Source organism: Balaenoptera ricei, chromosome 8 (assembly GCF_028023285.1).
Source record: "Balaenoptera ricei isolate mBalRic1 chromosome 8, mBalRic1.hap2, whole genome shotgun sequence".
In the NCBI taxonomy this organism is placed as follows: domain Eukaryota; kingdom Metazoa; phylum Chordata; class Mammalia; order Artiodactyla; family Balaenopteridae; genus Balaenoptera; species Balaenoptera ricei.
Window position 1 is genome coordinate 33,461,530 of NC_082646.1, and position 15,023 is coordinate 33,476,552.

A 15,023-nucleotide genomic window follows, 5' to 3' on the forward strand; every position below is an offset into this window, starting at 1 on the left:
CGTGTTTCCTTTGCCCATGTCCTGTTTGATGTTAATCATAAGATTGCAACACTAAACAAACACAAATAATCTGCTTGGAGTCACCGTTTGTGATGATTGCTCAGGTTATTCACTGCTAATCAAGAGGATGTCATGAAATGTGAGTCAGACAGCCTCCGGCTTTCTGGGAGTGCCAGAACCCTATATATAGAGAGAGAGAGAGGGAGCTTCCTATTTGAGACTGGAGCAGCAGAGAGGTGGGAGCTATCAGATTCCTTAAGCTGAGAAGGAAGACAGAAGCCAGCATGCCCAGACTGCCTCTGCTGCTGCTGCTACTTCTCTGGGGCATGGGGTCTCACAGCTTCCCAGCAGCGACTACAGAAACACAAGAGCAAGATGTGGAGACAGTGCAGGTAAATGCTGAATTTCACACGCCCAACATGCAAAAGCCTTTATTTGCATTTTTCCACAGTATAACAGAGTAACAGCAGTATAATAGAGTTTATTTAAGGATGGATTCCCTACAAAGAGAAATTTTTGTCAGAAGGGGCACTATCCCCAAAAATGTATCTAGCCATGCATAGACTCTCCTTTTCCAGTTAGAAGTGATAGGGAACTAAAAGAACAATATGCAAATTTGTCTCTACAAATTATAATTCTGATTTCATAATAACTAATGGCAGGGAAATTTCTACTCCAAAATTACAGTTTCCACCAATAATAAGGATAATAAGGACCATGCAATCTAAATACAATCTTTAAAAGTAGTTCTGTGTTTCAGCTATAACTTTATACTGTCAATATTTAGAATTAGAAAGATTTCCCATCCAGTGTTTCAATAATTTTATCTTTCATCAGAAATACCTGGAAAACTACTACAACCTGAAAAGTGATGGGAAGCAAGTTGAAAGACAGAGAAACAGTGACCCAGTAGTTGAAAAACTAAAGCAAATGCAAAAATTCTTTGGGCTGAAGGTGACTGGGAAACCAGATGCTGAAACCCTGAATGTGATGAAGCAGCCCAGATGTGGGGTGCCTGACATGGCTCAGTTTGTTCTCACTCAGGGGAACCCACAGTGGAAGAACACACACCTGACCTACAGGTAATTAGACTGAGCACCAGAGTGGGAATGCTATTTCCCATCAGATCCATCAGAAATGAAATCCGATGTGTCTGTATTTTATTTCATTTGAAGGATTGAAAACTACACACCAGATCTGTCAAGAGCAGATACGGACCATGCCATTGAGAAAGCCTTTCAACTGTGGAGCAGTGTCTCACCCTTGACCTTCACCAAGGTCTCTGAGGGTCAAGCAGACATAATGATATCCTTTGTCAGGGGAGGTAAGCTCTTCTGGTAGCATGAAAGTATTCTCACCTTAACTTCCCCCTGCCTTTGAATCTCTTCAGCTTTGCAACTAGATTTCCTTGTTTGAGAAGAGTGTTGATTTTATGGACTTAAGAATGAAAACTATACTGCATTTGCTGCAAATCTGTTAGCCTCCTAGCAAAGCTAATGCTTACTCTCCTGGGTTGCCTAAATAAGAACCAAGAGGAACTTTTGTTGAATTTTGTTTCTTGCAGATCATCGTGACAATTCTCCCTTTGATGGACAGGGTGGAAACCTCGCTCATGCTTTTCAACCAGGCCCAAGTATCGGAGGGGATGTCCATTTTGATGAAGATGAAAGGTGGACCAACAATTTTAGAGGTAAGTCAGCTCATCTTGCCTCTCTCAACCCTTCTCCCCCAACCCACCTTCTTGGTTCATTGTAATATTGGTTGACTTAACTGAAAGAATGCATTAATAGAAGTATGCATTTTTCTGCAACCACTTAGAAAATTAATGGTTCATTTAGAAAATGTAAGAGAAGAATTATTTCTGTTAGTAAGAACATCTTATTGGCTACAAATAGGCTACTCTGAAATTTCTGGTAAGTAAATGTTGAAAATCTTAATGTTTTCCTTGTGGGCATCTACATAGAATCATTTTTATTGGAAGAACACACCAAAGTGTAATAATGTTAGTAAGATATGTGGAAATCAAGGGAAGAGAGGCTGTACATATTCTCCAAAATTTCCAGCATTAAGCATGTATCAATCTGTAAATAGGAAAAAATATTGTGTTAATAGAAAACTATTTCTTCTCTGTGAAATAATATGTCATCTAACCACTGACAAGACTGACTAATCTGTGCTAGACTCTTGGTTGGCTGAATTTACTTTTTAATTGTAATCATAGAATTTAGGCTTTAACTGGTCTCTTCACTATTAATAAATGCATTCTTCTTACCTTCAGAAATTTTTTTAATACATTTCAAAAAGCTATTGAGAAAATAAGAACATTAATCCTTTAGAGTTATAGATTACTTCTTAATTAAATGTCTCAAAACTGAAAACATTTCAAATAATTGCAAATGGGTTTATTATCCCTTTTAGATTATAACTTGTATCGTGTGGCAGCTCATGAATTGGGCCATTCCCTTGGACTTGCTCATTCTACTGACATTGGGGCTTTGATGTACCCCAACTACATCTTCAGTGGTGATGTTCAGCTGTCTCAGGATGACATCAGTGGGATCCAGGCCATCTATGGTGAGTATAAAGGAAAACATTATAGACAAGGGGTCATTAGAACAGCCATTGGCTTTACCCTTTAAGAAGCTTTCGCTGGTTATGTAGTTTTCCAAAGCCAGGTGGAACTAACTCCAGATCTCTTGTTCCTTTAGGACCTTCCCAAAATCCCACTCAGCCAGTTGGCCCGCAAACCCCACAAGTGTGTGATAGTAAGCTAACTTTTGATGCTGTAACTACAGTTCGGGGAGAAGTGATGTTCTTTAAAGACAGGTAAGACATCAGTTCTTCTTTGTGTTTTGTATGTGTAATAACAAGACTGACTGCTATGGGTACATATGGGCCACTACTATGCTTCACACTTTGTTTATCTTACATTTGTTTACATACATTATTATAATTATAGTTGAGTGTAAACAATTGCTTGCTCTTGCACAACATAATGAACTTATAACAACCTTTTCCCCAGCATGTATTCTGTCATTTGATTCTCACAAAAATTACCACTGAAGTAGAAAATCAGTAAATATAATTCTATTTTACAGATCAGTAAAGTAAAGCAGAGAGAAGGAAAGAGATCCTTCAGGGCACAGAGTTCCTTGGCAACAAAGCAGTAATTGGTCTTCTGACCTCTACTTCAGGCCTCTTCTCATTTTTGTCACTCTTTAGGATGATAAGTGTGTCAGTATTTTATTAGGAGAAATCAGTCCTTTTCATAGCACCATCATGCTGAGAAGGATTGTATAGACCCATTTTAAGTATCATCCTGGAAAAGACAGCCCTTCCAAAGCCTGTGGTCATAATAGGACTCTGTCCCCACCCCCTTACCCTGGGAGGGGGCAAAGAAAGATAGGAGCCATTGCAGGGAGAATCCCCAAGAGTTCATGAGGACCCCGTCTGTTGGGGGCCAGGGGATATGGGCAGTCACAATGTGCTTCCCTCCTCAGAGGAGGATCCTAGAACTCCCTCAGCAGTGTGTGGCCTCAGGAAGGCTAAGGTCCCCTCACACACAAGGAATAGGCCTGCTCTGCATACAGTTCTGATTCCTAAAGGACGAGGCAAAATAATAATATAGTCATTTTCTGAATAATACAGTCTGCCGCACATACAAAGTAGGGATGCTCTAAAAGACTCGCTTCTCCTCACCTCTCTTCTTGGAGTGTCACTGGAGCTGTTTTACCACTTTGTGGTCATATCTACCCCAGAAGGCAGTGTATCGGTGCCTAATGCTTCCCATCCTGTGCTTTACTATTTCTGAGTATAAAAGATAAGGATGGATATAAATCATACAGAGTGTGGGGAGTGCTAGGAAAGACTTGGTTTTAAAGGAAAGCTCTCAATATAGCAGGACGTGCTTGTCAAAGCAAGTATTTGAAGGATGACTCCAAAGAATAGGACCAAGTCTGGGATTTGCAAGAACTGAAAGGACACTGAGATCATTTAAATGTCACCAGGTCATGAAGCCACAGAAGGTTAAGTCTAGAAACAGTAATAGTAACTGACTTGCCCAAGGTCTCACAGCCAGGCAGAGGCAGGAATAGATCGAGAAGTCAGATTTGACTTCCAAGGCCAGAGTCTTCCCTGTGGCCTGGAATCGGGAAAACTCTTCTGTCGGCCCATGTGACAGTCTATGCTTTGTCGTTACCCCAGTCAACTTTGTAAACCACCAACCAAAGGAAGACAAATGGAGTGGCTGTTAGATCTGAGTTTAAAGTTAACCTTTGCCTCTTATCAGTTGCATGGCCTTAGACACCTCCCTTCGCTTCCCTGACCTCAATTGCTAATCTGTGAGATGAAAGCAATGTTCTCTTGTAGGGTATTTGTGAGGTAGGGCATGATGTAGGCAAAGTGTGCACTAAACGTAGGATGTTAGTGCTGTGTTCTAGGCCCTGGTGTGCTTGCCAAAGCTGTTTGTTACATTTTGAGAATTTTGCAAGCTGGTTGTTAAACAGCATTATTAAAAGTTAAATTATTAACTTTAAATTTAAATTATACAACTTACAATTGTATTTAAACTAAAGGTAATAAAAGTAATCAGAATTCATCCCTTTGTAATTATTTTGCTGCATTTTACTATTTATTTATGTTCCTGAGGCGGTTTATGCCTAATGTATCCGTATAGTGGAAACACTATACAGTGGTGCACCACCGCAAATCTCTTGATTTGCAGTGGTTGTAATATTTCCACCATGAAAATAAGCAAATGTTACAAACCAGGACTCCTCCCCACCCCCATCGTGGAGAGCCAGATGTTAAACATTATGAGCACACTACTAGCGCCAGCAATAGAAGGACCTGAATGACAGCCAGAGCTTGCTATGGATTAGATAAAAACTTTTTTCCTTCTTTTAAATCAGGTTCTACATGCGCACAAATCCCTTCTACCCAGAAGCTGAGCTCAATTTCATTTCTCTTTTCTGGCCCCAACTGCCAAATGGACTTCAGGCTGCTTATGAGGTTGCCGATAGAGATGAAGTTCGGTTTTTCAAAGGTAATGTTTCCAATTATCTTTCAGTTTTTATGAATTAAAGTTTCTTCTGCTTTTGGGCTGATATATGAGACTACTAGCTACTTTATTTCCATGGACTTTGGAAAATCTAGCAAATCAATGGGAGTCTATCACTTTAGTTAAGAATTGCATGGTGCATGTCTGAATAAATTTAAGTGAAAAGCATATGACTGGAGATACATATTTTATGGCCTGTTTGTGAATGTGGACATATGAAGGTGTTTTCTGTGCAAACTGTTTATGTATTTTAAACCCTCTCCACATTCTTGGGGTGCTCAGGAGTAAAACTGAGAAGATGGAACAGAAACATTTGAGTTTGGTGGTTTCCTAGAGCCTATTTTATACTAATAACTCTCCTGAGAGAGGAGGCCCCACAGGGCAGCCAGATGGGGGTGCTGCATCCTTGATGTCAGAGTATGGTCTTCAGACCAGCATCACTGACACTGTCCCAAGGTCTGTTAGAAATTCAGAATCTCACTTACCATAATACTGACAAAGTTCGTCCATATTGTCAGATCCTATTCCAGACCTTCTAGAATTTTAACAAGATTCCCAGGCAATTCGTATGTACATTAAAGTGTGAGAAGTCCTGAACTACCATGAATAGAATGGGGTAAACTTCTTTGATTCTATCAGAATGAAACGTGCTCCAATGATCAGCTCCTGGCTTTGAAGACACTACGCCAAACACCAGTATTTCTCCAAATGTATGTTTGGCATAGGCATAGTGCAGACAAACATTAAGACACTTGACCCAGTCACACACTCAAGGCAAAGAACTCAATACAGTTCAGATTGGCAAAAACTTTGAAACAGGCTTTCTAGCCCTTATATAATGAAATTAAATGGGATTTTAGATACACAAAGTTTCAAACTGGTTATTCCTGAGGGATAAATAAGGATACTTGAGCAAAAAGTACAAGCCTGGCTACAAGACGTAAGACTGGTTTTATATGACACGGAGTTTACTAAGGGTAAATATGCAGAATCTGGACACAGCCTAAATTCAAGTATTTGGAACTGTAGTCAGGTGCAATGATTTCTACCCAGGGTTGCAAGTCATTACAGATTGTGAGTCATTACAACACTCTGGCCTTTAGGATACCCTTGGTGTGAACTTCCACAACCCACGGGCAACCTGGAGAAGTGAGGTTTCTATCACTGAGGTGGCACGATGAACTCTGTAGTCATTTGAACATCTGGCTTTGGAAGGAAACCCCCAATGCCACAAACCAGTCATTCTCAAAGCTTGCTACAGGTTAGAATTGTCTAGGAAATTAAAAAAATATACTGATTTAATTGGTCTGGTGTAGGATACCAGCATCAGTATTTAAAAAAAAATAAATCTCCCTAGATGATTCTAATGTGCACTCAGGATACTCCTCTAGCACATGAGACTAAGCATTTAGCTGGAAATCCACTTACTGTCTACTGGTGCCCTGGGTAATGTGTTTTCATCCCTGTTCTTGATTGGCAGGTGATAAGTACTGGGCTGTTAAGGGGCAAGATGTGTTATACGGATACCCCAAGTACATCTACAGATCCTTTGGTTTCCCTAGGACTGTGAAGAACATCGATGCTGCTGTTTCTGAGGAAGATACTGGGAAAACGTACTTCTTTGTTGCTAACAAATGCTGGAGGTAAAGACTGGGTACAGAAAATGGTAGGGTATCTATTCTTTCTACATAGAGAGAAGTTACTAAATTGAATAATATAAAAATGAGTCTCACAGTGCCTTGGCTAGCTGCCTTTTCTGGGAATGGCTGTAGCTTGTCCAGCTTCCAAGTCGGTTGACCAATAATCATCACGCAATTCCTGTCCCAGAGATCCAGGGGGAATGTGGACCTGAATTTGAAAAAGAAAATGTGAAAAGGAGGGCATTCGTCTTCATAGAGCTGCTGCAGCCAACAGGAACCTATCTTTCACTGCATTTGACATTAATAGCACCTACTGGAGAAGTAGAATTAGATGTTGGAGTTCAGAGGGAACTTATAACTCTTCTAGTATACCCAACATCCTACGTCACTTCGTCCCACCTCTTATTTTTACACATGACCTATGGAATTAAAAGGTCTTCTTACATTCTTGCTGGTGAATTCCCTGTAATGGTTTTGTGAAGGCTACACATTTAACAAATAGTTCTGACACTTCTAATTATTTTTTTACCAGGTATGATGAATATAAACAATCCATGGATGCAGGTTATCCCAAAATGATAGCAGAAGATTTTCCTGGAATTGGCAACAATGTTGATGCTGTTTTCCAGAAAGACGGTAAGTGAATATATACATATTTCCTCTATTTTGTTGCCACAGTATAACATCAGTATTGTTATTTGGAACAGAAAATACCAAAAATATTTATTCTCACAAATGACTTGGATTTTTGAAGAATTAAAGTTAAACCTAGAAATCATTTGTATAAGGTAATAAGTCTCTTTTGTTTTATTTCTAGGATTTTTCTATTTCTTCCATGGAACAAGGCAATACAAATTTGATACCAAAACTAAGAGAATTTTGACTCTACAAAAAGCTAATAGCTGGTTCAACTGCAGAGAAAATTGACCAGCTGTTAAAAAGTTAAACAGAAAAATATATTTCATGAGATCAAGGAAGGTGTTTTCCTGAAGAGACATATATTTAAATAAAATACAGAGTTATGAAGTATAATCTTATTTATAACTCATTCTGCATATTTTTTATGACTTAGAATGTAATATTTTATGTAATGCTATAATTTAGTTCCACAAATGAGGGCTAAGTAAGGTCAAATTCATGGCTCCACAGTTCAATTCTCTGTAGATGTGGAAGGAAGGGGTAGGCAGTCACATTTGGATAGTCCTGGCCAGTGGATTGTGCCCAGAAGTGACCGATATCACTTCCAGATGGAATCATTGGATTGCTGGTGCAAACTTCTCCAGCGCTATGATGATTGTAAAAGCACATCTTGAGAGAATTTCCACAAGGTTGAAAAAGCCAGAATTCCTGGGCAAACACTCTGAACAGTTACCCCAAACCTCAGTAGATTTTGCTTAAGAAATAAACTTTCATTGTGTTAAGCCACTAAGATTTAGATTTTGTTAAAGCTGTGTAACCCAGTTTTTCCAGACAAACATTATCTAGTTTATCATGCCTAATTTTGGAGGATGTTAATGGAGGTAGGAGTCCTGTAGGTAGCTTCCAAGCCCTATGAATTTTATGAGTAGCTCAGAGAGTGCTCAGAGTGTTTGCAGACTTTCCAAATACACAGAGAGTCTTGGGAATATTTTGAGGTATTCATGATTCTGAGGCAGGCAGTTCTCAACTCAAGAATTTGGACAGCAGTGTAACTTTCCCTTTGGACAAATCTCTCTTCCATTAAACATTTTTATAATAAAGTATAACATAAATGCGGGAAAGTGCACATATCATAAATGTTCATGTCAATGAGTTATCACAAAGTTAACAACCCCACGTAATTCTCACCCAGCTCAGTAAACAAAATATTACCAGTGTCAGGGAGGGGGAAATATCTCCCTTACCCCTCTTGAGCTCTTGTGGCTGAACTAATAATAAAGTTGACACAAGACAGATTAACAGAAGAAAAAGAAAGTTAATTTAATTCATGCACACGGAGGTGTCATAGAAATGAGAACTAAGGATTGGCTAAAGCAGGCAGCTTTTATACATTTTACATAAAGAAACAATAAATTTGTGAGGAATTGAGAAGACAAAGAAATTTAATTGGTGAAGAATCTAAAGAGAGTTTGGGCTTGGGGTAGTAAACTAAAACAGTAACAAGGTTTGTATATTCAGTCCTGCATCCCTATCTCTGGAGATAAGGATGTCTTACCACCTCCAGATGCAGGGATGCCACTGCTGTCAATCTGATTCCCCCATAAGTACTGATATGACAGCTGTTTATGATGAGAGCTCTCAAAAAAGTCTTCCTATCAAATTACCAATTTATAGGATCCATCATCTGGCCATTGATGTGTAGGATATTATATTCACTTCAAATAGTGAGTCAAACCAATAAGCCTTTTTTGTGGCTTAACCAAAGATGCAAGAGACATCTCACAAGAGAGTATGTATCCCTCACATGATCCCATCACTGCTCAACTCTTTCTTAGCTTAGTTCTCCAGAATAAGAGCCTGAAACAGGAATTCTTTGGTGTTGTCATTGGGGGAGGAGTGCTCTCAGGAGAAGAGGAGCGAGGGACATAGTTTAGAACAGGGAAAAAGCTAAAGAATGTGGTCTTAGACAGAGCTTGCTTTGATCTTATGAACAAGGAGCTCTGGAGCAAAAACGGAATTACAGTTAGTCCCACCTTGAGGCAAAGGAACTAGACTTTTGCACCCCTGTGTCAATCAGTTATCAGTTGAGGTCTGTTTTGGGGAGAGTGGCATTGGTCCCAGGCAAGATGATCCCATTTGACAAAGTAACAGGGGACAACTGGAAGTTGTAGCAGTCAACACTTGCAGTATCCATGAGGATGCCAAGGGGGATCTGGGGATAGTACCAACAGCATTCTCTATACATTCTCTATCTCCCAGAGTAACCACTATGCTGACCTCTAATACCTTAGATTAAATTCACCTATTTTTTAACTAAATTAGAACAACTGTGTATTATTTTGTATCTACCTTATTGTGTTGAACATTATTTATCCACTGGTAATGGGCTTTGGGTTGTTACCATTTGGGGGCTTTTATAAATAATGTTGCACATAGGTAGGCATTTCTGTTGATTATATACCTGAGAGTGCAATTGCTGAGTCATAGAGATTATCAGACACTCTTCAGATTCTTCCTTGGCCTCATGTTTCTTTTATCCCTGCCACAGCAGTGGTGACTGGCTTTGTACAGGTTCTAAACCAGCTTCTAAACTAGCAGCTGTTCTCGTTGGGTCTGTGCAGTGTGTATCTTGCTTCCTTCTCTAGGTTTTTCCATCTTTTCTGTTGATGTTCCATCCAGCTCTGTTATGGAACTCATTCAGAGCTCATGCACATACAACCTAGAAGTGAGAAGAGTAATAGTTTGTGGGACAAATATTTTACCAATGTGAGAGTAATGGATGAATAAATCCATCTCCCTTTCTTTCTTCAGAAGGGTGTTTCTAAGACACATTTCCAGTAGTCCCTCAGACAGTCCCATATCGTACAACACATTTCTCATATCTCTATCCAGTTGACAATTCATCTGTGTATTTTCTCTCCTGCTTTCCCTGCTTTGCTCTCCATGTCTCTCAATCCAGCTCCCTGGATTACACTTAAATTTTGTCTCAGGCTCTGCTTTCTAGGAATACTAGATTAAGATAACTTGTGCTGAAATGTGGTAGTGATAACCCTTGGTATGTAGTGGCATCACAGTTACTAAGACTTTCATCTGTGGTTGATTGTGAAAAGATGATGACGAATGATGAGGTGTTGGGTTATCAGGTGTCTGGGACACTTCAACAGTATGAGAGGGATGGTAATTTTAAGAAATGTGGAGTGAGCTGATTAACTGCCCTGGGAATTTGATAAAGAAAGTAATAGGCTCAGAGAAGCCAAATATCAACTTAAGACATACTGTGAAAGCTAACAGACTTTAATGGCAACATTTAAGAAAATCCTCATCTATTGTAGACTATGCTAAAAATCAGTCCCAGATCTAACTGCAAAATTGGACACTTACTAGCTGGAATAATAAGTAAACAAACCTGAAAATCTTGAACACCTAAATTTCTCTGAAAGCTCCACATGGGTAGAAGTATCAATAATATCTCCCTCTTGACAGAGAAGGACAACTAACCCTTGTGTAGAGAATCAACAAAGACCATATGTGACTCAGCATCTCACAAGATAATGCTTGTCCTCCTCCCAAATTATCTCCCTCACCCTTCATTGTTTTCAGGCAAATGACTAAAGTCAGGTCTCAGTTTAGCTCAAATCCTAGCTATAGCATGAAATCACTAACACACCAAACTTGTTGTGGAGTGATTTGAGAGGAGAGTTTGGAGATTTCGCTTACTTTCTATAAGCCCAGATATGCTGAAATGTATTTTTTTATTAAATACCGTTGATGTACAATATTATGTTAGTTTCAAATGTACTATATAGTAATTTGACATTTGCATACATTATGAAGTGATCACTATAATAAGTCTAGCCATCTGTCCCCATGTAAAGTTATTACAATACTATTGACTATATTTCTTATGCTGTATAGTATATCCCTGTAGCTTATGTATTTTATATCTGAAAATTTGTACCTCTTAATCTTCTTCACCCCTTCCCACCCCTCTCCCCTCTGACAACCACCTGTTTGTACTCTGTATCTATCAGTCTGTTTTCATTTTGTTATGCTTGTTTATTTCATTTTTTTTAGATTCCACATATAGTGAGATCAAATGGTATTTATCATTCTCTGTTTGACTTATTTCACTTAGCCATAATACCCTTTAGATGCATCCATGTTGTGGCAAATGGTAATATTTCTCTTTTTTATGACTGAGTAATATTTCATTACGTTTATATACCAGATCTTCTTTATAAATACATCTATCAGTGGACACTTAGGTTGCTTCCATTACTTGCCTATTGTACATAATGCTGCAATAAACGTTGGTGTGCATATACCTTTTTGAATTTGTGTTTTTTCTTTCTTCGGGCAAATACCTAGAAGTGAAATTGCTGTTCTACTTCACTATCACATATGACAGTTCAATTTTTAATTTTTGAGGAACCTCCATGCTGTTTTCCATAGTGGCTACACCAATTTACAGTCCTACCAACAGGGCACGAGGGTTGTCTTTTCTCCATATCCTTGTTATTTATTGTCTCCTGGATGACAGCCATTCTGACAGGTGTGAGTAGTATCTACATGAGGTTTTGATTTACTTGACCCTAATGATTAGTGATATTGAACATATTTTCATGTGTCTGTGGGCCATCTGCATGTCTTCTCTGGAAAAATGTCTATTCAGGTCCTCTGACAATTTTTAAATCAGGTTGCTTGTTTGTTTGTTTATGTTGAGTTGTATGACTTCTTTTTAGTTTTTGGATATTAATTCTTTATCGTATATATCATTTGCAAATATATTCTCCCATTCAGTAGGCTGTCTTTTCATTTTGTTAACAGTTTCTTCCCTGTGCAAAAGCTTTTTATTTTGATGTAGTCCTATTTGTTTATTTTTGTTATTATTTTCCTTGCTGAGAAGACAGAGTCAAAAGAGTATTGCTAAGATCACTGTCAAAGAGCGTACTATGTTTTCTTCTATAAGTTTTATGGTTTCAGGTTTTACATTAAAGAGTTTAATCCATTTTGTGTTTATTTTTGTATATGGTGTGAGAAAGTAGTCTAATTTGATTCTTTTGCATTTAGCTGTCCAGTTTTCCCAATACCATTTTTTGAAAAGACTCTGTTTTCTTCATTGTATATTCTTGCCTCCTTTGTTGTAGATTAATTGATTGAAATTAAAACCAAGACTTCCTGTTTTCCACAACAGTGTCCTAAATGCATTTCTAAAACCAAAAGCCTTCACTGAAACTTTCTTGGGCTTCTTTTTTTGATAGGCAATAAGTTCTGGCCTGTCAGAGGAATTGAGGGGCAAGCAGGTTATCTAAGAGTCATCCACACCTTGGGTTTTCCTCCAACCATAAGGAAAATTAAAGCTGTTTCTGGTAAGGAAAAGAAGAAAACATACTTCTTTGTAGAGGACGAATACTGGAGGTAAGAAACAATAGGAATTACTTTGTATAGAGCCTAAATAGGAAAATTATTTTCTTTCTTTAATGATATCCCCCACTCCCACAATCAAATTTCCTCTAATTTCAAACTTTCTGATTATGAGGAAAACAACTTGTAATTATTCAACTTCCCAGATATAACAAAGGACTCTCAGAACGGCTGATCCCTGGGTCATATATCCAGACACCAAAAGACATCAGGAGAGACCAACTGAGGTCCAGACAATGAGCCACCATAGGAAACCCAGGTGTATCAGGCTATAGAGACAAGGTCTACAGGGCAAGTGTGATAAAGAACCAAAAGTTTATTTTAGCCAAATGATTTAATTCACTTTGCATCTTATTTGTATATAGTTCTCATACATTCAAGGCAGAAAGGTACTTCGGCTCTGTGTGTCTAGGCTTAGAAGATTGACCTCAGACATATGTATGGAACCTCTGTAGAAGATCATGATGTCCTTGTATCTGGAGAAAATATTGTTTTATGTGCTAAACTTTTAAGTCCAAGAAAGTCACATATTTTTATAGTTATAAAAATGTTTAACACTTCCTTATACCACTTGAGAATTTTATCCAGGATTTCACACTGAAACATTAACATGATATCATACTGTTGCATGTAATGGGGGCTCTACATAATGCTGAATTGTATTTTTTTAACTTGGTACAGATTTGATGAAAATAGCCAGTCCATGGAGCAAGGTTTCCCCAGAATAATAGCTGATGACTTTTCAGGAGTTGAGCTGAAGATTGATGCTGTGTACAGGCATTTGGTAAGAGGACACTCATTGCATTGCCACTGGGGACCCTTTGGGGCATTTTATGGTATCAAAATTAAGAGGAGACACAAACCAATTTTTAAATAGTTCAAGCTTATAACATTTTTACTCTAAACTCTAGAAAATTTTCATTTTCCAATTTATGCTAATTGGGCTTAAATTTTTTTCTTGAATAATTTCCAAGTCTGTTTCATACTTGCACATAAAATCAAAGAATGCTTCTTCACATCATAGCCATTTCAGGGCACTATTTTGGTATAAAAATACAACCAAGTGAGAGCCATGTTTACTTATGGCTGGTTGTCTTTCTCCTCTGTCCCCTCCTTGTTGTCCATTCTCTCCTATCCTAAGGAGAGATTAAAAGAGCCTTGTCTGGCTTTCTGTTGCAAGCTGCAATTGTCTACATTAAATAATTCATTTGTAAATAAATGGTAGTCCTGTCATATGCTCAAAAGAGACAAAATTTGATTCCTGGTAATGAGTGGATGGGAAAGCAAAACATGTACCTGCTTTTAAGGAATTCTGGAGGGAGCTGCCAGGGCTTGACATCATAATGCTCATAAGATTGCTGATCTTGTTACTAAGATAACTTGGCCTTAGAGTATGCAAAGCAGGAAATGGACCTCCAGTGCATTTTATTGTTGGCCTGATTCTCTTGGGTCCAATTGCATCTCAAGTTGTGATTAAGTACCTCGTGGGGGGAAAGGGAATTGGGAAGAAAGAGGGAAATAAATGAAGGTTTTAAAATAATCCTGGAATTTTATCTATTTGAAGGTAGTATAATCTAATGTTTTTAGATCACTGGCTTTGGAGTCAAAAGAGGTGGAGTTCTCCCTCCATCTTTTATTAGAGATGTTACTTTTGGAAAATTGCAAAATATCTTTTATTTTTAGTTTTGTCTTCATTCATAATACTTCATACTTTTTTTGTAAGGATAGATGAATAAAACATGTAAAGCACTTAGCACAGTGCCTGGCACAGTACCACTTAATATATATCACTCATTATTAGCTCATTCTTATTTTGAGTTATGCATGTTGGAAAATTAATTTATTTGAAGAATGCCCCATTATTTTCCTCTTTTAAATTCATAGGACTTTGCTATTTGTTCAGTGGGTCGTCACAGTTTGAGTTTGACCCTAATGCCAGGATGGTGACACGTGTATTGGAGAGTAACAGCTGGTTATATTGTTAAGTGAGATATGGGAAAGACAGATTCATTTTAAGTGAATCTAATAATTATACACATAATTTATTATGACTCAAAATGTTTAATTCTTCCTGTATGTGCCATTGCCAAAGAAGATGAGCCTTGCAAACATCTTCATGGTGATACAGCACTTATCTGGACCTCTCCACTTGCTGTCAGATTACATTGAATAGAAGTGAAAAATACTCAGGTGCAATAAGCAAGAAAATCTACATCCATGAGTGCTTTATTTACTGTTTAATAAAAATTTTGATTTTGGAC

General features: G+C 38.1%; 1 protein-coding gene across 1 annotated transcript; it reads left to right on the plus strand.

The window, feature by feature from the left end:
- Positions 1–299: 299 nt before the first annotated feature.
- On the plus strand, positions 300–7,626 carry MMP1 (matrix metallopeptidase 1). The gene is made up of 10 exons (XM_059929365.1): positions 300–392; positions 838–1,082; positions 1,176–1,324; positions 1,565–1,690; positions 2,419–2,574; positions 2,709–2,826; positions 4,911–5,044; positions 6,540–6,702; positions 7,232–7,335; positions 7,517–7,626. Exons 1-10 carry the CDS (start codon positions 327–329, stop codon positions 7,624–7,626), a joined length of 1,371 nt encoding a protein of 456 aa, XP_059785348.1. The 5' UTR covers positions 300–326.
- The last annotated feature ends 7,397 nt before the right edge of the window (positions 7,627–15,023 follow it).